The following is a 20,133-nucleotide window of genomic DNA, read 5'->3' on the forward strand; positions in this document are numbered from 1 at the left end:
TGGGGACAGCCCCTGGCGCCCCATCCCTGGCAGAATGTTCACTGTTACAGCTGAGTTCACAGTCATGACCATCATGCTGTGCTGCCTTCCCGGAGGGGAAAAGGGGCGACCACTGGGATCAGATGGACCTGCGTTGAAATTTCTCCTCCCAAATTCCCGGAATTCAGTTCTCATCTCTGACCCTCTTCTCTCCCCCGACTTCCCCCATTCTCAGCACTTGATCCCTCGTTTTGATTCTCGGCCTCCCACCCCTGCCTACAAAGGGTAGTTCAAATTTGGATTCCGTGGAGGTCAAGGGCCCTCCCCTGGGCCTTGTCCTGCTTTCTCTGAGCCCAAGATGGGGCTCAGAGGCTTCCTGAGCCTCCACGGACAGGAGGAGGATGAGGAGGCAGGAGGACACAGCCCAGGGGATGGGCTCAGAGTCCGAATACCTGATTCTGCTCCCGCACCTGCTGCTGACTCACTGGGCAGACTTAGGCAAGTCCTTTTCCTCCAGGGGAGAGGGTAGTGCACTGTTAGCAGCCACCGCTTCCTGAGGGGGGAGCACCTGCCAGGCTCTGTGCATCATGTGCGTGGCCCCCGGTAAGCCTGCAGCTGGGTACTGTGAAGATTCCCATTTCACAGATGATGAAACTGAGGCTCAGGAAGTGCATTAGTTGAGTTAAGGTGGGGAAGCTTTGTGCGAAAGCCTAGAGGCGGTCCAGGGACCCTGACCCCCGCCTTCCCTCCGCTGTATACGAACCTGCCTAAAATCGCCTTCAATTGTCTGGAGCACGTGCTGTTTTCCGGAAACTGCGCCAAGCACTTTGCATCCATTTATCTCCTTGAGTCCTGGCTCCCTCACATCACAATCGTACCTTAAACGGCACCTCTGAGCCATCTTCTGAGGCTTCTTCCATCCCATCACCCACCCCCCCCCCACCCCCGCTTGCCGAGTTCCTTGATTATGAGAAACCCCTTCATCTGCTTACTTGTCTCCGCTCCCTGTTGCACATCACAGGCGTCTCAAGGGCTGCAGTGTCCTCGACACGTCTGTGCCTGTGTGGCACACAGTAGGCCCGATAAATCTTTGTTAAATAAATGAGTCCTGACAACAACTCTACGGAGTACCATGAGCTGCGTTTTACGGAGAAGGAAACCGAGGTCCAGGCAGGAAACAGCTCGCCCAGAGCCCCAGAGTCCGTGGGTGATGGAGCAAGGAGTCCGACTCCAGCAGGAAGGCTCCAGCAGCTTCCTCGATGAGCCCTAGCGGCCCCTCCCAGCTGCAAATGTGGAAGTGTGGACGCGCTTGGTCTTTATCTCCTAGAAAAGGGAGGGACTGTGCTCCTCCCGGGCCCCAGTACCAACCCTCTTGAGTGGGCAGGACTGGGAAGGAAGGCCTTGTGCTTGTTTTCACTCTCCAGGAGAGTGCAGAGGTTTGCACCCCTGTCGAGGCCAGGCTGACGGGATTAGAGGAAACAGCTGGCCCGAGCCCGTGCCCTGCGGGAGGGAGCTCACATTCCCGGGACTCAGGGAGGGAGCAGCTCCCCACAGCCCAGTCACATTCCAGGTCGGTCATTTTCTTGAGCCCAGATGTTTGCTAATGAGCTGGGGAGAGAGGCTTTCAGCCCTCTCCCCCAGCTCTGGGCCCCACATTACTCGGCCCCAAGAGGCTGGCCCAGGGCCAGCAGGCTCTGGCTTCAGGCCCGTGCCCTGTGCCAGCCAGGCCTGTCGGGGCAACTGGCACACTGTTGCCAACCAGGTGCATCTCCGTGAGCCCGGAGACTCTGACGTGACAGGTTCTGCCTTTCCTGTGGGGGCCCCGTCGCCCAGGCTCCCGGTGGGGTAGCATCCCCACCGCAGCCTGGTGGGGGGAGGCTCGGAGGCAGCCAAGAGGGCATGGCAGGCAGAGGAGCACAGGCTTGGGACTTGTCAGGTCTGGGTTCAGGTTCGTCTCTGTCTTCAAGTCACACGTAGAGGTGTGATCTTGGGCAGGTCGCTGAACGTTCTGGGGCCTCGATTTTTCTTACCCGTTAAATGGGGATGACGTTGAGACTGGGGTAAGGATTCCGTACGATAAGGCAGGCCTCGTGCTTTGCACACTACCTGGCACGTAGGGGCGGCTGTTGATATTACTGACAAGTCGTTTTCCAGACCCCCTGCCCACACTGCAGTCGTTCTGCGATGGCCAGTCTTCCCCAGACATGTGTGACTCGACACCAAGCCCCGTGTCCTTGATGAGGTGGTCGGGATTGGTCTAGAACCTCCCTGGGTTTGAGAGAGTGGCGGCTGAGCCGTCAAGGCCTTCTAACTCCAGGCTCTCTGTGTGATCTGACAATCTTATTGGGCTACGCAATTAGCTTCCCGCAGTGCCCGAGAGACTTCTTTCGAAACGCAGGCATCCCCTCCCCGCCCTACCCAAGGTCTGCATTGAGGATGGTGGTGGCATTTCCTGAGTGCCTCGTGTGTCCCAGGCAGCGAGGCCAGGCTTTGTGGGACAAAGTCATCCACCAGACCGTAGCTGGCCTCATCCCCTACTGTGTGATTTGAGCCACTCACTCAACCTCCCTCTAGGTTTTGCGTCTTTCTTCTGTAAAATGGGGACAACGATACTGTTGATCTTACAGAATTATCTTACAACGGGGACGAGGCACCCACCGAGGTGCTCAGTGTGTGTGAGCTAGCATGACTGTTAGTGTACCTACAAATACACACTGTCAAGAATATGCATATTATATGCCGCATGATGGTTATTATGGTTGTTCTCCTGGGAACACTTACCTGTGGCGAATCGAGCCAAATACAACAGGTGATCACTGCCCTCAAGGGGCCAGACCGTCTAATGGAGGGAAGAGATGTGCACTAACAGAGGTATGTAGTCCATGCTCCAGGATTACACCTGAGGAGGGAGAAGTTTATGCTACCTGAGGGCCTTGGAAGTCTTCCCAATCTGGTGCTTGAAGAATGCTTTTACCAGGTGAAAGGGGGAGAAGGGTACCCCGGGCGGAGGGACCAGCATAAGCAGGCGCTAGGAGGCGTGCGCATGCGCCTGGGTTTGGACTCATCGCAGCACACCTCGGAGTCCCCAGCAGGCCACCAGCAGCCACCCAGGATGCTCTGCAACCCGGGAGACCGATCGGCCGCGAGCTTCCAGCCAGGCTGGGGCAAGATGCTTGGGCACGCACAAATCTGACAGGAAAGCACGATCTCCCAGTCCCACGATTGTGTTCTGGGCCGTTACTTTCCAGGAGCAAAGCTGTTTTCTCGTTCCACCGAGAGCACACGGAATAGATAGGGCACGACCGCCACCCACCCGGGTGCGGACCGATCAGTTGGACCTCCGAGGCGGAGTCGCGCGCTGGGCCTGCGCTCTGCTCTTCCCGGGAACCGGACAAGTGAGTCGTTTCCCGGCGCTCCGGCGCCGTAGAGCCCCTCCGGGGGCTCTCACACCCTTCTCCGCACGCTTAGACCAGTGCCCGAGCTGAGAGGAGGCTGGGCGGAGGGCGAGGGGCACCGGGGTACCAAGAGCCGGACGTGCCCCCGGGGTCGTGTCCGGGAGCGGATAGGTTGGGCGCACCGCGGGACTGTGGGGCGAGGGCGGTCGCCCGGAGCGCCACACCCTCGGAGCAAGACTGCAATGCCCGGTCCCCACAAAAAGGAACACCTCCATCTTTCACCCCGAGGCCCGGCCCGGGAAAAGTTAGGCGGGGGTGGGTGGGGGAGGGGGGAGTCGGCGCGCACAGAAAGCCGGCGGAGGGCGCTTTAGGACGGGTCGGGGCGCCGGGCTCTCGGCCCCCAGCCCCGGGGCGCCGGCCGGGGCGGCCCGAAGCTCCGCCGCGCCGTCGGGTCTCCGCGAAGGACGGCCGCGGCTCGCAGGCGGGGACAGGGGCCGGGCCGGGCGGCCGAGGCGCCCCCTCCCGCGAGCCCGGAGGGAGCGGCCGTGCGCGCCCGCCCGCTCTTTCTTTTTCGCGTCCCTCCCTCCGCTGCCCCCGCCCTCGCTCCCTATTTGGAGCGGAGACACCCCTGACGTCGGAGCCGCTCGGCTCGCCGCTCCCCCGCACCGCGCGCCCGCCCGGGGCCGCAGACGGCGCGCAGCGCAGCCCAGCCGAGCCTCGCGGGGCCGCCGCCAGCCCTGCCGGCCGCCTCCCGAGCCTCCCGGGGGCGCCGGGCCTGCCGCCCCCGCCGCCCGCACGCAGCTCCGCAGGAACCGGCGGGCGCGCCGCGCTCCCCGCCCGCCGCTGCTGCTGCCGCCGCGCGCGCGGTAAGTCCCGCCCGGGCCGGCACGCGGGCGCCCGGCTTCCAGAGGCTTCGGCCGCAGGGGCAGCGCCGCGCCCCCGGGCCCGCCGGGGCACGGTGCGGAGGCGCCTCCGGACGCCGGGGCCGGGGCCGTGGGCGCGGGGCGGCTGGGGGCACCGCTGCGCCCCGAGCCCGTCCCCGGACTCGCCGGGGGGGTGGGGGGTGGGGGTGGGGGGTTCCAGTCCTTGCTGGGAGTTTCGGCGGCCGCGAGAGAAAGGGAGGGAGGTGCGTGGCGAGCGCACGCCGGGCGGGTCGAGGGCGGGTCGGGCCGCGCGGGCGCCGGGGCAGCGGCCGGGGTTCGGCCGCGGGGCTCGCGCGTCTCCCCGGCTCTGCCCGGGCCTCGCCGCGCCGCGAGCCGCTCCGCTCCGGTACGTTTCTGCCTCCTTTTTGTCCCTCTCCTTGTCTTTCTGTCTCCCCATCCGACTGCCTGTGTCTCTCGTCTCTCTGTTTCCGTCCCTTTCTTTCTGTTTCTTCTCGCCTTCTGCCTTCGTGTTGGCTCTCCCTGGGTTCGTGCCTCTCCGCCTTTCTGTTCTCTCTGTCTCTCCGTGCTGCTCCTCTGGGCGAGTCTCTCCATGTCTCTGCGTCTCCCTGATCCCCCACCCTCAAACTCCGACAGTCCCCCAGTATGGGCGGCACGAACCGCCCCCCCCCCCCCCACCCCATTGGGGTTCATGAATAGTTTCCTAGACCCGGTAAAGAAGCGAAACCCTCCCCCTACCTTCCGCCTGCCCCCGGGGCCTGGCCTGGGTCATCCCCCTGGAATTGAGTCTGGGGCAGGGGGAGCCAGCCTTTCCGGGGGCTCAGTTTTCTTAAGAATTCCACCCCCGCGAGGCGGCCTGGACAACGGGGCCGTGCCGCCGGCCACCTGCCCGCCCCGCTCCCTGGGCGGGGCGATTCTGATCTTTTACAAGCCGCAGTAAAGGGGGCGGCTGCCTGCCTTGGCGTGGCCAGGGGCTTGGCAGGCATCAGAGGAGAAGGGCACATTTTCAGGCTTTCTGAGGCCCTCGCCCAGCTGGAGGACACCAGCCTGTAACTACGGGAACCCCAGGAAAACAGAGGTCAGGGCTGGAGGCCAAAGGCTGGGCGCTGGTGGGGGAGGGGGGTGGGGAAGCAATTTGTCAACAAGGAGCCCCTCACCCTTTGTTACTGTGGAAACCATCAGCCTCCAGAAACTCCCCCAGATGCTGGGACTGCTTGGGTGTGGTTTGCCTGTAGTTGGGGCCAAAGAAAAGACGAGAGGAGCATTTCCTTGGCGACCCTTGCCCCTCTCCCCCCCAGCCCTGCGAGCTGGACCTCTTTCTCCTGGGCCTGCCCTGTTGGAGGGGTGGAGGGGGGAAGTAGGTGGTCTGCATTAGCCACGGATATATCCTCATTCTTTTGACGTGAGGTTTTAGACCGAGTCTGGCTCTTTCTCCCCACCCCCAGCCCCTAGGGTCGGTGGCTGCAGAATGGGCAGGGGTGCTGGTGAGGTCTGCAGTAGGACTTCTGCTGAGCAGATGTGCGGCCAGCCCTGCAGCAGCTCATTAGCATAGATTTGTTTTGGAGACAGTTTTTGGTCTGTGGGCAGGAGAGTCTGCAGGTGGGAGGGCCGTGGCCTGGGTGGGGAGGTTGGGGTGGGGTGGGGGTTTGTAGCCTGGAAGGTGGAGCTGCCTGGCGTGATGGAGGGGCAGGCCTTTGGGGCATGGGCTTGGCCCTGTGTGTCCACCCCCTGGACAGTCAGTTCGTGACCTTGCCAGCGCTGACGGCCGAGGGAAGGAAGGAAGCCACCCTGCGGTGAGATGGGTCATGGAGTCACAGTGGCCTTCAGCAACACGCCGGAGCCGGACTGTCCTTGAGGGAATCTGCTAAAATGGACTTCCCCAGGCCATGCTCCCTGTTGTGGAGGGTGCAGGTGTGAGGCTTACGGAGGCAAAGCAGATGGTCAGTGGCTCCGTCTGTAATTACTAGACTCTCCGCGCCCAGGCACACAGTGAGTCAACAGATGAGCTTGGGCCTGAACTTGTCCTTGGACCCCAGAGCGGGCGCAGGGGAGCCTGCAGAGCTGAGCGAGGCTGGGGTCTGACGCAGCTTGGCGGGCCTCCCAGAGCGACCTTGCCAGCCGCACCTTTCACGGAAGTCCTGGAAGTCCCGGCGTTCCTTCCAAGACCTGCAGGGACTGCCCCACCCTCACCGAGTCCCAAGCCTAGGGCTGTGGCCACAAAGGCCACACCCTCTGCACCAGCAGTGAGGACAGCCTGGCAGCCATGCCCAGCCTGCTTTCCCCAGGAGGGGGTTTTAGGGGGCTGATCTCTCCAAGACCCTGTTCCTTCTGTCAGTGGCCCCCGGGGTGAAGGTCTGAGGGGCCTCTTCCTCTCAGCTCCCACCCTGGCTAGTCAGTGTGCTGGGTAGAGCTCCACAGTTTATAAAACCCTTTCTGAGCCATCATCTCGAATGGTTGAGTTTCCCCTAAGTCCACTTTCACCCGGGCGGCTGCAACCCCGGATTTCGGTATTTTCAGGACCCGCCCAGGATCTGGCGGGAGGGGGTGGGGGAGAGGGGAGGGCGAGGGGCATCGTGTGGGAGGCAGGAGGGTGTGGGCAGAGTTCAGGGACCCCAGGCTAGCACTAATGGTGACCTCAGGATTTATCCCGTGGTGGCCACGCTCTCCAGACCTTTCCACGCACTGCTCAATTCGGTACTCCCAGCTGGCCTGTGAGGCAGGTGTTATCGTTGTCCCTGCTTTACAGATGAGGACATCGAGGCACAGAAAGGTTAAAACGGCAGAGCCAGGATCTGAACCTGGGTCTGTGGCAGTCGGTTGTGGAGAATATGTTGTGGAGGACCCAGATCTTTCTCTCTGTGTGTGTGGACAGGAAAAGAAGGAGAGGGAGGGACTTGGGTCACCCTGTCCGATCAGTTTGAAAACAACACGCGACAAACCCCACGTGCTTGCCACGGGAATCGCGGCGTCTCCCGAATGCTGAGCACCACAGTTCAAGCCTCCATCCGGGTCAGTTGGGGCCCAGAGTGGGAAGGGTTCCCGGAGGAGGTTACGGAAGCAGGAGTTGAAGTTGGCGAGAGGCTTACTTTGCTAACCAAGGATTTGCCAGCCCCGCCCTCACCTGCTTCCACACCAGGCTGCTTGCTTGCTGGGAACGGTGACACCAGGGGCCTGGGTGTGTGTGGCCAGTGGTGAGTGGACCATTCTACCCTGAAAATCCTCGTGTGCCTGGCCTGAATGTTCAGACTGACTCAGAAGAGGAAACGGGCAGCCAAGTTTTCACTTCTGATACAGAACAGACTCTTTGCTCTCTATAGGGTTTCCCAGGGGATGTGGGTGTGGGTGTGGGTGGGCTGGAGGAATTCCTTGAAAGCCAGGCCCCTCCAGTGACTTGAGGACTTGATTCCAGGCCCTAGAATCCAGACAGCAGGATGGTGACTGCCGTCAGCAGTGCTGTTATGGGGGATCCTTTCCTGGGGAGTTTGGGGGGGGGCGTGGCTCCTAACCTGGATGGGCCTCAGAGTCCTGTGGGAGCACTCGTAGATGCCCAGGCCACAGCCCGGACCTGTGCGGTCAGAATTTCCAGGGCTGTGGCCCCGGGGCCTCTGGGTTTTGGCAGACATCCCCGGGAAGATGCTGGGTTCTGGTAGGTGTGGAGAGAGAGGACCCCGAAGACCCTCCCACGAAGCCTATTCTTACTGCCCCACCCCCTGCCCTTCCCCAGGGACCTTCTGAACCAAGGATCCCCAGAAAACCACTCAGCGGCTCCCCTCTGTTCGTCCACTGCCTTGTGCCTCACTGTGAGAGATCTGGGTGCTCACCTCCTTGCTCTGTGCCTCAGTTTCCATGGTACTGGAATGGGTCAGCCATTGTCCCCTCCCTTCCCCCCGGGAGCTTCCTTTCTGTCTTGTTGGCAGCCTCAGATGTGTCTGGTGTTTGCAGGTCCTCTGAGGATCTGGGGGGTTTGGATTTGGGTGGCAGTGGGGTGAGGTGCCTCCATTGAAGCTTCTCCATGACGCTGAGGAAGAGTTGTATCCAAGGAGTCAGGGGTCGGCCATGGCTGCATGCTCGTCAGCGGGGGTGTCTCATAGGCGGCGTTGGGGGGGGGGTGTCTCGTGAAGGAGTGGGACTTGAACTCTGCTCCGAGGGGGTGTGAATAAGGATAAGAGACACAGCCTGCTGGGGCAAGGGCAGGAAGCCCCAGGCCTCTTGCCAGCTCCAGACCATTCCCTGGATTCCCTGGATGCCTTCTCTTCCTCTGTTCCTGGCTTTGTCCTCTGGGAGCCTTTCTATCTGCAAAGGTAGCTGGTGGTTACCTTGCTTCTGTCCATGTTCAAATCTTGGTGTTCGTAAATCCAAATTTTGTAAGCTTAAATCTCTTAACCTCCCTGTGCCTCAGTTTCTTCATCTCTAGAATGGGGGAAATAGTAGTAACTATCTTGTGGAGTTGTCATAAGGACATGTAAATGACTACGGGTAAAAGTGCCTCGAACAGTACGTGGACCACAGCACCAGCCCTTGCTACCGTGAGATGGGCAGGGGATGTGCTGGGCCGTTAGGGATAAAGCCCCCCCTTCTTGCCTTTGCTTGTGCGGTGCCCTCAGCCAGCAGCTCCCTCCTCTCCCCATCATTGGTATCTAACTGTCATCCTGAATTAAATTCAGAATCACAAATCTCTCCTTCCCTCCGACCCAGCCATCTCTGACTGCCCGTCCGAATAACTGCTTCCTCCAAGCCCACCTCCCTCGACTTCCCTCTTTAGGCTCTGAGTTCTGAGTGGGCGTAGGGTCTGGGCCCCCAGCTCCCCTGCCCTTGCCCTCCTCGCCTCTGTCTCCACCCGCCTAGAAGGTGCTTAGTGAACTGAGTGTTGACCTGCTGGGAACTGCATGCCTCCGTGGAAAAGCATTGCTTGGCCTGACTTGCTGGGGGGCCTTGGGACGATTCCTTGGTGGGTGGGTGGGTGGGTGGGGGAATCCCTCTTCCCACCCTGGCGTTCTAGGAGTCCCCTGACTTGTGGTGTGACCTTCAGGGAGGGAGGAAGAGATGAGAATCTGTGGGTGAGGCTCTCGTCTGAAGAAGGAAGGTCCCCCTACTGTGTAAAAAAAATCAGCTAATTTGCTGCTTGAAAAAACAACAAAAAAGCATAAAGCAACAATAACAACAACAAACTCACTAGCAAAGAGCCCGACCCAGTGTGTGTGGGGGGCAGCAGGGGTTCCTGGGGGTTGGGTGTGAGAGTGGGCCGAGGGTGGGTGCGTCCTGATGACAAGTGTCTGTGGGAGAGGCTAGCCTGGGGTCCTCCCTGCCCCACCCCCCTGCTCCAGTGCCCCACCCTCTGCTGCCTGGCCCGCCTTTCCCTCGATCTCCCAGGGGAAGAGGGCTGGCCCGAGCTGGGTGCCAGCTGATTGCACCCGCCCAGTCGTTCTCCCCAACAGGGCCCTGCTCCCCATCTTAGGGTTGAGGCCGGCACAAGCATGCAGAGAGATGAGCTTTATTTCTGGAAGTCACACAGGCCCTGGTGGGAGGGCCAGACTTGAACTAGGAGACTCCAGGGGCCCCGTGCTTGTGCTGTGAGCTGGGCAGTTGGCTGGAGATCAGGGCTGCTGGCCTGGGTAAGCAGAGTGTGGCTCCAGCCCCCTCTGAGGTCCCGGTTGGGCCTCGCAGGTTGGCTTATGGCACGACAACCCCCCCCACCCCCCCACCGCCCCACTCCTTCCCCTCACGCTGTGGGCACAGCTGGATTAGTTCTGGGCTATGTACTGGGGACGGAGACTCACTTTCTGCTATAACTTGACCCTAATAACCAGTCCCCATGCTCCAGGCCCCTGACTCCCAACAAAAACTCACCCTTGCCCTGTCTCCCAATAAACGTTGCTTTATTAACCCCACTCCCAATCACAGCTCTGTCCCCCTGTAGCCTGGTTCCAGCCCCATGGCCTCCATTCCAGCCCCCACAACCCCCTTACCAAACTGAACTGCAAAGCAGACCCAGCTGGGCTCTAGGCTGCTTCCAGTCAACCCCAGTCTCAACTCCCAGTGAACACCACTCCCGGCCCCAGTCCCCTCCTGGCCTGGACCCGATCTTCTTGAGGACTCTCCATAGGGTCAGGTATAGGACAAAGTCCCCAGACCTCTCTGAGGTCTCTGAGGGGCTGGTCCAGCCTGGGGAGGCCTAGGGAGCTCTGGCCTCAAGTGGGCCTCCAGGGCCCCCTCCTGGGGGGCTGTGGTCAGACCCGGACTCAGAGGCCAATTCCCTGGACACGGGAGAGGACCTGGTGGGGTCAGGAAGCCTCCTGGATGTGCAGCTTGTTGAAAAATTAGTTCGGTTGCCAGTTAGGAACAAGCCCATTCTGTTTTGTTGGGATGTGGTTGTACTGAAAACATGGGCTTCGCTGCCCATCTTATGAGTGAGACCGGAAATGCGTGGGTGAGAGCCGGGGTCATGACACAAACACATTTGGGACGGGGCAGAACACCCTTCCCCTTTCCCCACTGGCTGGAGCAGGGGTCACCCAGGCATTGGGGTCCAGTGACATGGGGCTTGTCTCTTCTCCTGGAGACCTCCGGCAGGGAGAAGGGGCCGAGCAGAACTTTCTGGGTGAAGACAACAGACAGAACAGCCCTGCAGGCTGGCCCAGGCTCTCCGCGCAAGCCCATCGGAGCCAGCCCACCTAGGTTTTCCCTCCTCGGGGCACTTCCGGGACACTCCCTCCCCCTTCCTGGGCTTTTCACCAAGGACCTGCCACTTTCTGCAGGAGGTGGGCTGAGGGTAGGGTCGTTCTGAATGCGATGTTCCCCTCTGGGGCCTGGGGGACAGCACCTGGCCCCTGATCCCGAGTCAGCCACCCCCAGGCCCCTCTTGGGGGGTTTCCGAAGACACGGAATCCGGGACCGACCGAGCTGGACCAGTTCTCAAGCCCGGCTCCATACCAGAAGCACCTTGGGAGCTTCCTAGAGGCTCACTCCCATCTAGAACCTCACCCCACAAGCCCCCAGGGGATTCTCATGCTCCACCAGGTTTAGAAACCAGTGGTCCAGGGCATTTCACTCATTTTTTTGGACGGGGACGCTGAGGCCTGGGTGTCCAGGGTCGCACAGGCACGAGCACTCCTGGCTCCCTGTCCAGTGCCCTTTCTCGTGTCCTGTCCCCAGAAACCCCCTTGCAGGCACTGACCTCGTTTCCTAGCCGCTCTGAATCCTCCCTCGGCCTCGTTTGGAGGTGGGGGAGAGGGCGAAGTCTACAGAAGATGAAGTTGGGGAGCAAACACTGGGAGAGCCCCCTCTGAGTGGAATCCTTCAGACACACGCTGCCCTGCAGCGCCATCTTCTGGCAAATTCTGGTATTACTGTCTCCTTCCTTCTCTCTCCAGTTTACAGAGAGGGTCCAGCGCTTGGCTTGGCCTGCCTCGGAGGTTGGGATGGAGCTGGGAGACGAATACACATTGGTCTCAGGGCTTGAGGCTCTGGTGGGGCAGCCAAAGAATAAATGGTCTGGTCCAAGGTTAGCTCTTTGACCCGACGCCCAGCCAGCCGGGGCGGCCCCAGACTTCACGGTCACGGACGAAGGTTTTCCTGGTGGCCGACCCCCAGGGCGGCATGCCCAGGAGACGTGCTGGGTGGCCAGCCCCTGGAGGGCAGGCGCTGTGCAGGCAGTCTTTTGTGTTTCCCGGAGGGCCCACAGCATCACAGCAAGGAGGGAGCTAACGCTTGCTCAACACTCACCACGCGCTTGGAGACTCTGCGTCACGTTGGGCACTCGTCCTTTGCCATCCGGTCTCACCATCCCCGTTTCTTAGATGAAGAAACTGAGGCACAGACACAAAAGGTGACTTGCTCAGAGCTGCACAGTAAGTTGTAAAAGTAACGCACGTGGAATGTGTGTTACCTGCCAGCCTCACTGCCGAGGGCTTTGCAGCTCGTCTTTGTGACCCCCGCCCCATGCACATCTATCAGCAGCCCCATTGTCGAGGTTCAGAAAGGAGAAATAACTTGTCTGAGGTCGTGCTTCGCTGGTAAGTGGTAGAGCTCGGATGTGCGCCCAGGCAGCCAGGGGTCAGAGCCCATGCTTGTAACACCACCGTCCGCTCTGCCCATGGCCCGCTGGGCCCTGCTGGCCTCACCTACTGTCTGCACTCCGTTCCAGGGCTCTAGAGGCCACGGGCATGATGCTTCAGGTCCTGGTTGGGGCTTTCCTCCCCGCGATGCTGCTGGCCGCCCCACCACCCATCAACAAGCTGGCACTGTTCCCGGACAAGAGTGCCTGGTGTGAGGCCAAGAACATCACCCAGATCGTGGGCCACAGCGGCTGTGAGGCCAAGTCCATCCAGAACAGGTGGGAACCCCGGGGGTGGGAGGGGAGTGGATGCGTCCAGAGGCCCGGAGGGAGGCGGAGACAGGGCTGGCCGCCCGTCCCTGCCTCTGCCCTGGTGTCACGGGCGCCGTGGCCGTCTCCTCCCACAGGGCATGCCTAGGACAGTGCTTCAGCTACAGTGTTCCCAACACCTTCCCACAGTCTACGGAGTCCCTGGTTCATTGTGACTCCTGTATGCCGGCCCAGTCCATGTGGGAGATTGTGAGTATGGCTGCCCGCCCCTGCCCAGCCTCCCCGCAGAGACTTTCCGGGCCTTGGCCCCAGTGCTTGTGAGTAAGGCCCCGCTGTGTGCCGGGTCCAGGGCTTGTGCTGGGGATACACGTGTGGTCCTTGCCACGTGATGGCTTATGAGTCTGACACCAGCGTGTACAGGACAAGGGATCTCTTGAAGCTCCATTCTGATGTCAGTCACATTCCGAAGTCCTTTTAGTGGTTTCCCATTGTCTTAAGATGAGACCGAACTCCTTGTCGTGACCCGCAGTGCCTGGCGTGGCCTGGCTCACCAGTCTGTTGAGCTTTGGCCTCTCTCATCTCCTTTACTAGCTCGACACTTGACATCAGTGTACTTTCTTTCAGTCTCTCATGCCTACTCTTCTTGCTGCCACCACAGGGCCTTTGCACGTGCTCTTTCCCTGTTTGCTTCTCCTCCTCACCCAGTGAACGTCTGTTTATTCTTCCGCTTGTGGCTCAGCAGCGTTTTCTCGGGGCCCTATCCCACCGCCTTGACCGCCGTGTGCCTCTGCTTTGACTCCTGTCACAGTTTTCCATCTGCATTTGGGTGATTTTGACAAATCTGTTTCCCCCACTAGACCCTGAATTCTTTGAGGAATCATGCCTGTCCTTGTGTCCCCAGAGCTGGCAGGGAGTAGGTGCTCTGTGGAAGGAAGGAAGGAAGGGAAAAGGAAAGGCCGTTGGAAAAGTGTGACCTTAGGAGAAGAGCAAAACCCTGGAGGGCTCAGTAGGGCTGACCTAGGCTGGGCTGGGGGTTTGGGATTGGGCTCCTTGAAGAAGCGATGTCTGAGCACAGATCCAGAGGTTGCGCACAAGTTAACTGGGCCAGTTTGGTGCGGGTGGTAGGGGTGGGTTAGGCAAGCACCTTTCAGGCAGAGGGAACAGCATGTGCAAAGTCTCAGATCAGGCAGCTCAGAGTTGGCGGTGGGGTGGGGCTCAAGGTCAGGGGCAGAGAGGTCAGCTGGAGGCAGCCTGAGGGTCCTGCGGGGCCTTAGCAAGGAGTCTGAACTTTTCTTTAAGTGCCCTGGGGAGCACTGAGGGGAATTTTAGGCAGGGGCAGGCCATGTTGGGTTTTCCCCTCAGGCCTCTGTGAGGGAATGGTAGGGAGGCGGCAGGACTGGGTGTGAGGAGACAGGTTGGGTGGAACCTGCAGGGGCTCAGCCCCACCCCCAGTGGAGGGGCCCACAGAGCTAACCGGGGTATCTCGGGTGGGCTCAGGGATTCTGGGGTCTCTGGGATTGCTGGTCCCGTGAGGAATGTTGCCCTCGGGGCCTCCCTGCCAGCCCCGGGCCTTTGGAAACATGTCTTCTCTTCTCTCCTGCCCTCCCCAGGTGACCTTGGAGTGCCCCGGCCACGAGGAGGTGCCCAGGGTGGACAAGCTGGTGGAGAAGATCCTGCACTGTAGCTGCCAGGCATGTGGCAAGGAGCCTAGTCACGGGCTGAGTGTCTACGTGCAGGGCGAGGACGCGCCGGGCTCCCAGCCGGGCACCCGTCCCCACCCCCACCCTGGAGGGCAGACCCCTGAGCCCGAGGACCCGCCCGGGGCCCCCCACGCGGAGGAAGAGGGGGCTGAGGACTGAGGCCCCAACTCTTCCTCCCCTCTCGTCCCCTGCGGAATGTTGGGTGTCACCCTTGGGGGGAAGGTGGGGAGAAAGGCTGAAGCCCCCCTTTGTCACTGGACGGACTTGGATTCAGACTTGGACTTGGAATGCTCTCTGGTTGCCGTGGAGATCCGAGGGGAGGGGTCGGGGGCCAAGCTGCACAATTTAATATATTCACGAGTGAGGGGAGGGAGCAGTGGATCTTCAGGGTTCTTTTTTGGAGGGCGGGGGGGGGGGTTCTCTTCCTTTCTGCCTCCTAGTGATGTGCCTTTGGGAGGGGGAGGAGGTTGGCCACGCTGCTGAGATGGGTGCGCCGTCCTCACAGCCCCTAGTGGGGCCCTGAGCCCGGCGGGGGTGGGGGGGCGCCTTGCCAGGAGCAGCCTTGAGGGAGGGGCTGGGTCCAGGCTGGGGGGACCACAGGAGAAGCTGGAGCCCCACAGGCTCCCCCAAAGGCCTCCCGTGCCCAGGGCAGCTGCTCCCAGGTGGCACCGAAGTGGCCCTCCCTCGATGGCATGCTTGGGAGTCAGGTCTGGGCAGGACCCTGCTGACTCATGGCCCTGGAGCTGGGAGCCAGGCTCTCTGGGCCTCTCTGGCTTCCTTGGCTTTCCAGGGGGTGGAGGGAGGCAAGGAAGGAGCCTTCCTGGGCCAGGGAGAGGGGAGGGCTCCCAGACCATCACCAGAGTGTCCCTCCCTCTCCCTCTCCCACTCCACCCCCCCCCCCCCCCGCCCCAGTTCTGGGGTCCCTCAGAGAGCTGGTGGAGCCAGCCTTTCCCCTCCTGGGGAGCGCTTTCTAAATATCTGACGGTGGGGAGGCTCCAAAGAGGGATCTGGGTGGGGTGGACTCTGGCTGAGCCTCAAGAAACTAGGGAGAGGAGGGGGTGGGTCCTTGGTGGCCAGTGTCCCCATAGCTCTCCAGCAGCTCTCCACCCATCACCTCCCTCCCAGCTGCACTTTAACCCAGAGGGGGAGTGGGGTCCCGGGGACAGGGCAGGCGGGCAGTGAGGAGTGCCCCTCGGGACCGCTTCCCGCCTGTGTCTGCTCCTCTGACCCCAGGGCGGCTGGTAGCTCCCCCAGCCCCCTGCCTGGGGGTGCCCCCGGCCCTCACGGCTGTTCCGACAAGAGCTTCTGGAGCTTGTAACCAGCAGATTGTTTCCCTGACGGACCCTGAGTTTTCTCATGAATAAATTCGTTCAATGCTTGTGTTCTCTTCCTTACTAGGGGTGGGGGTGGGGGCTCTGCTGACCCAGGGTACCCCCAAGGGGCCCTTGCTGAGGCCTAGGGGGAGGCGGTCGGGCTGCACAGTGAGCCCCCCCCCCTCCCCCAGCACACCCTCCCTGGGGCCTAGTGACCCTCTCACTTTCCTGCGGTGTTGTGCGCTGTGGCTCCTGCTTTCCTGGCTCCCACCTCTTTCCTTGGGCGCCCACTTCTGGCCTTGTATATGTCTTGTGGGCCTCCAGACCAGGCACTTCCAATCTTGACCTTGGTCCCTTGGGCTTGCCTCCCGTCAGCCCTCTTCACCCTCACAGTGAGCCAGCATCAGCCGTTTCCTGGACCCCAGCCTAGCCCGGCTCAGAAGAAGGGGAAAGAAACAAAACCAGTGGTTCTAAATGAATATACGAGGTGGGGTGTTGTACCTACTATGTGCCAGGCTGGGCACCTGACCGCCTCACAATGACCCTATGGGTTTGGTATCATTGCTCCCCATGCCATTTGGTCCCCCCGCGTTCTCCATTGAGACACCGCGGAGCTGGTGGTGTGGGTGAGGACTCTGACCCTTTCTTCCTCACACACATCGCTGTAAACACCGTGTGCCAGGCAATTTACATATATTATTTCTAATCCATGGAAAATCCTCCTTTTGCAACTGAGCGCGTTCATGCCCTGGGAAGGCTGTGCCCAGGCTGGGAGGCAGCGGTGCCGGGAGTCTAACCTTGCGCCCTCTAGCGACAAGGACTGTGTACTACACACGTGGTTTCCCCAGTGGACACAGCCTTCCCTTCTTGGCTGCTCTGCGCTGTTGTGTACTTCCCAGCTCCAGGACGTCGCTCCTTGCAGTTGTTTGGACATACCCATCCATGGGTAAGACCTGGACTTGGATTGGAGAGAAGTATACCTCCTGTATGCAGACTTTAGTGACCCCTAGTCTGGTAGGGACAAGCCCTGGCCATATTAGTAGCCATTCTTTACGGCTGGTGGTGAGGACTGACGGGAGGGCACAGAGAAGATGCTGCGGCGCTTCCAAGGACTCAGAGACCAGGTCCAAAAGAAGGGCTTCCTGGGACCGTGTCCTTGGTGCTGGACCTCTGAGGCCCAAGGACCGTCTTGGCAGGATGAATCTTGGTCAGGAGCCGCCTCCATCCTGTGTGTGGAACAAGGCAGTGTAGACATACAAAGAGATTAAGAGGCTGGTTGGAAAGAAAGCAGGAAGGTGGGTTGGCGCGGCTGGTGGCAGGTCTGGAATGCTAGCCAGAGTTCAGACTTCATTCTCTTTGCAGTAAGCGCCCCGGAGGTGTCTGCACAGAGCTGGGTTTCTGGGAGAGCGGAGACCCGCGGCGGTGACTGCAGTGGTCCAGGCAGGAGAGGACGGACGCCAGAATTGGGCGGGGGCAAAGGCGCGCTGGGGAGGCGGGGCGAGGAGGAGAGGCGCCGATGATTGGATGCGGGAGCAGCAAATGGGAGGAGCCAGACTTGATTGCTGGCAAACCCTTGAGAAGCGGCGCTAGCGGTGCCAGCTTGCCCCTGGGAGTGAGGTGCACGGAGCAGTGACTTCGATTTTCCTCCGGGCCAACCTCAAGCTGAACCACCCAGAGAGCCCCCAGCCCCACAGCGATGGTGGAAGGACCTAAAATCTTTACAAGGGATTAACGCTGACAGCACAGGCCCCTCCCCGTAAGGGCGGGCGAGTAATTAGCTCCAGCTTCCCCACCTTGTTGGTTTACGTGGAACCTACAACTCCCAGCTAGTTTTCTTCCCCTGCTGCATGCCTTTGGGAATATCCAGTCGCCCTGGGTTCAAATCCTGGTCGGGCCACTTCTTAGCTGTGTAATCTCGAGGAGGTCGGTTAAACTCTGAGGCTCAGTCTCCCCATCTGTAGCATGGGGACTAATGATCACACCTCTCTTAACTCCCAGGGTCGTGGTGAGCTTTACATAAATTGATGTACAAATGGAGCTTGGAACGGTGCCTGGAAAGTAGAAAGACCTTGAAAAACGAGCTGTTGGTGCAGTTGGCTGGCTCAGTCGGTAGAGGATGTGACTTTCCATCTCAGGGTCCTGAGTTCAAGCCCCACATTGGGTGTAGAGTTTACATTAAAAAACAAAACACACATACACAAGAAAAATGCCAGCTGTCGTTCTAATTATCGAGAATGAGTGATTGGGTCACAACTGCTGGTGGATGGGCTGATAGTTTTGTTCACTCATTCATTCATTCATTCATTCACTGAACAGATGTTTACTGAGGAGCTTAATATATGCTGAGCCTACAGCAGTGAACGAAACTGACCACGAACACAAGGAATGTATCCAGTTAATAAGCATCTTCTGCAAAAGCAGCTTTGGGCAGACCTCACAACCTCCCTGGACCTCAGTTTCTCCCTCCCTGTAATGCAGAACTCTGGCAGGCATAAGAGAGGTGGCACCAGCCTTCTCCTCCAGAGAGGGAGCTCCCCATGGCTAGAAGTAATCAAGAAGAGACTGAGCATCCCTGAAGGCCCCTCTCTACCCTGAGACGTTAAGGGTGTTTAGGACTTTATTATTCCATGACAGAGATGATAAACTTTCAGAGCACACACATGGAGCTTTAAGAAAGTTCTTACATTCAAGATAATAACAGTGTGGCCACAAGGTGGCACCACTACCCAGCCCAATCTAGAAAAAAATTTTTTTTTAAAAAATTATAGTTAAGTACAGATCACAATATAGCAAACATCTTGGGGGACGCCTGGGGGGCTCAGTCAGTTAAGCGTCCGACTCTTTATTTCAACTCAGGTCATGATCTCCCAGTTCGGGAATTGAGCCCCACATCAGGCTCTGCACGGACAGCTTGGAGCCTACTTGGGATTCTCTCTTCCCACCCCCTTCCCCCACACCCCTCCCCGGTTCACGTGTGCACGCTCTCTTCCTCCCTCTCTCTCTCAAAATAAATAAATACACATGAAAAAAATCCTCAAACATTTGTGAATCTGTCACCAGAATGAACAAATAATAAAGTTGTCATGTTTTCTTCAGACTTATAAATGAATGAATGAATGAATGAATGAATAAAGGCCTCCTCCTCCTCCTCCACAGCCCCATCTGTGGGCAAGACTGGGACTCTGAGCACCAAATAGTGACTTGAGGGTGGATGGGGTGCTGCAGGGTCTTGAGGTTTTTCTTTTCTTTTTTTTTTTTTTTTTAATTTTTTATAACATTTATTTATTTTTGAGACAGAGAGAGACAGAGCATGAACGGGGGAGGGCCAGAGAGAGGGAGACACAGAATCTGAAACAGGCTCCAGGCTCCGAGCTGTCAGCACAGAGCCCGACGCGGGGCTCGAACTCACAGCCCTCACAGACCGCGAGATCATGACCTGAGCTGAAGTCGGCCGCTCAACCAACTGAGCCACCCAGGCGCCCCTGAGGTTTTTCTGGCTTGGGCGTCGGACGGTCCTGTTTCAGTTCCCCTTGATCTCTTGCTGACCTTGGGTGAGTCCCGGCTTAACACCCACATATCAGCATTATTGTAGCGGTAGGAATAATGGAGTAAAGCCTCTGGAACATGGCGCGAATCGTGTACATGGGAGGTACTCCTTTTCAGTTTCTGTGGAAGGAAAAAGACCCCCTCCCCCCTCAGATTCCCTCAGGTTGCTTGCTCTCCGTGTTTTCTTTCCTTTATGGCGACTTTAAAGGTTTATTATGCTTATTGTTTACTGTCTGTCTCCTTCGACTAGAATGTAAACTCCGTGAAGCTGGATGTTGGTTGTGGTTACTGTCGTGTCCTGATTGGTCAGAATAGTGCCTAACACCTAGTAGGTGCTCAATAAATGTGTGTTGAATGAATGAGTGGAAGCCCCAGTATTGATCTGTGAAGTTTCTGGTAGAGATTCTTCTTAGCTAGGGGAAGAGACACACAGAGGGGTCTCCTTCCGGGGGTGTTACACCCAACCTCTCTACCTGCGGTGTCTCCACCGCATCTGGCCTAAGGATTCCCGAATCGGAGACTTCACCCCCAGTGAGGCTGTCGGGAATGTAGGTTTCTGCTCAAAGGAACCCAGGGAGGAGGTAAGCTGCTGTTTAAAGGTTGGAAGGATTACAAATACTATTCTATACGTACATATGTGCACATATGCGTGTGTGTACACACTGGAGGGCAAGCGAGCTCCCCAGTAGCTCCCAACGGGCTCCCCCTGCTAGCGCGACGACCCCCGCTGCGGGTGGGCAGCCCCCCGTTGGGGAGCAGCCCTAGGTAGCCGCGGCCACAGCCCCTCCTCTGAGTTCCTCCTGCGCCGCCGCCGCGAGAGGGTCGGAGAGGGGTGTGCGGGGTGGAGGAGGCCGAGGCTGGGGCGGCGACCTGGGGGTGCGGAGGGCCCCGCGCGCGGCGGGGCGGGGGCTCGGCTGTCCCCGCCCACCGCGGGGCGGGGCGGGGGGGGGCGCAGGCTCCGCGGCGCGGGGGACCGCGCGCTCCTGGAAGCGCCAC

General features: G+C 59.5%; 1 protein-coding gene across 3 annotated transcripts; it reads left to right on the forward strand.

Annotated features, from left to right (window-relative positions):
- The first annotated feature begins 4,034 nt into the window (after positions 1-4,034).
- NBL1 (NBL1, DAN family BMP antagonist) lies at positions 4,035-15,656 on the forward strand. Of its 3 annotated transcripts, none has more exons than XM_045475885.1 (4): positions 4,035-4,240; positions 12,399-12,587; positions 12,716-12,827; positions 14,189-15,656. In XM_045475885.1, the coding sequence occupies exons 2-4, from the start codon at positions 12,418-12,420 to the stop codon at positions 14,435-14,437; spliced, it is 531 nt and encodes a 176-aa protein (XP_045331841.1). In that variant the 5' UTR covers positions 4,035-4,240; positions 12,399-12,417; the 3' UTR covers positions 14,438-15,656. The 3 variants fall into 3 exon arrangements, with proteins under 3 accessions (XP_045331841.1, XP_045331842.1, XP_045331840.1); XM_045475886.1 differs by lacking the exon at positions 4,035-4,240 and adding an exon at positions 4,530-4,643; XM_045475884.1 differs by lacking the exon at positions 4,035-4,240 and adding an exon at positions 5,207-5,333.
- Positions 15,657-20,133: the final 4,477 nt, after the last annotated feature.

Source organism: Leopardus geoffroyi, chromosome C1 (assembly GCF_018350155.1).
Source record: "Leopardus geoffroyi isolate Oge1 chromosome C1, O.geoffroyi_Oge1_pat1.0, whole genome shotgun sequence".
NCBI lineage: Eukaryota > Metazoa > Chordata > Mammalia > Carnivora > Felidae > Leopardus > Leopardus geoffroyi.

Excerpts from the sequence above, each read along its gene's own strand:
- NBL1 (XM_045475885.1), top strand. The coding sequence starts at position 12,418 with ATGATGCTTCAGGTCCTGGTTGGGGCTTTCCTCCCCGCGATGCTGCTG. Across the intron at positions 12,588-12,715 it reads GCCAAGTCCATCCAGAACAG|GGCATGCCTAGGACAGTGCT; the intron begins GTGGGAACCCCG and ends CTCCTCCCACAG. Across the intron at positions 12,828-14,188 it reads CCCAGTCCATGTGGGAGATT|GTGACCTTGGAGTGCCCCGG; the intron begins GTGAGTATGGCT and ends TGCCCTCCCCAG.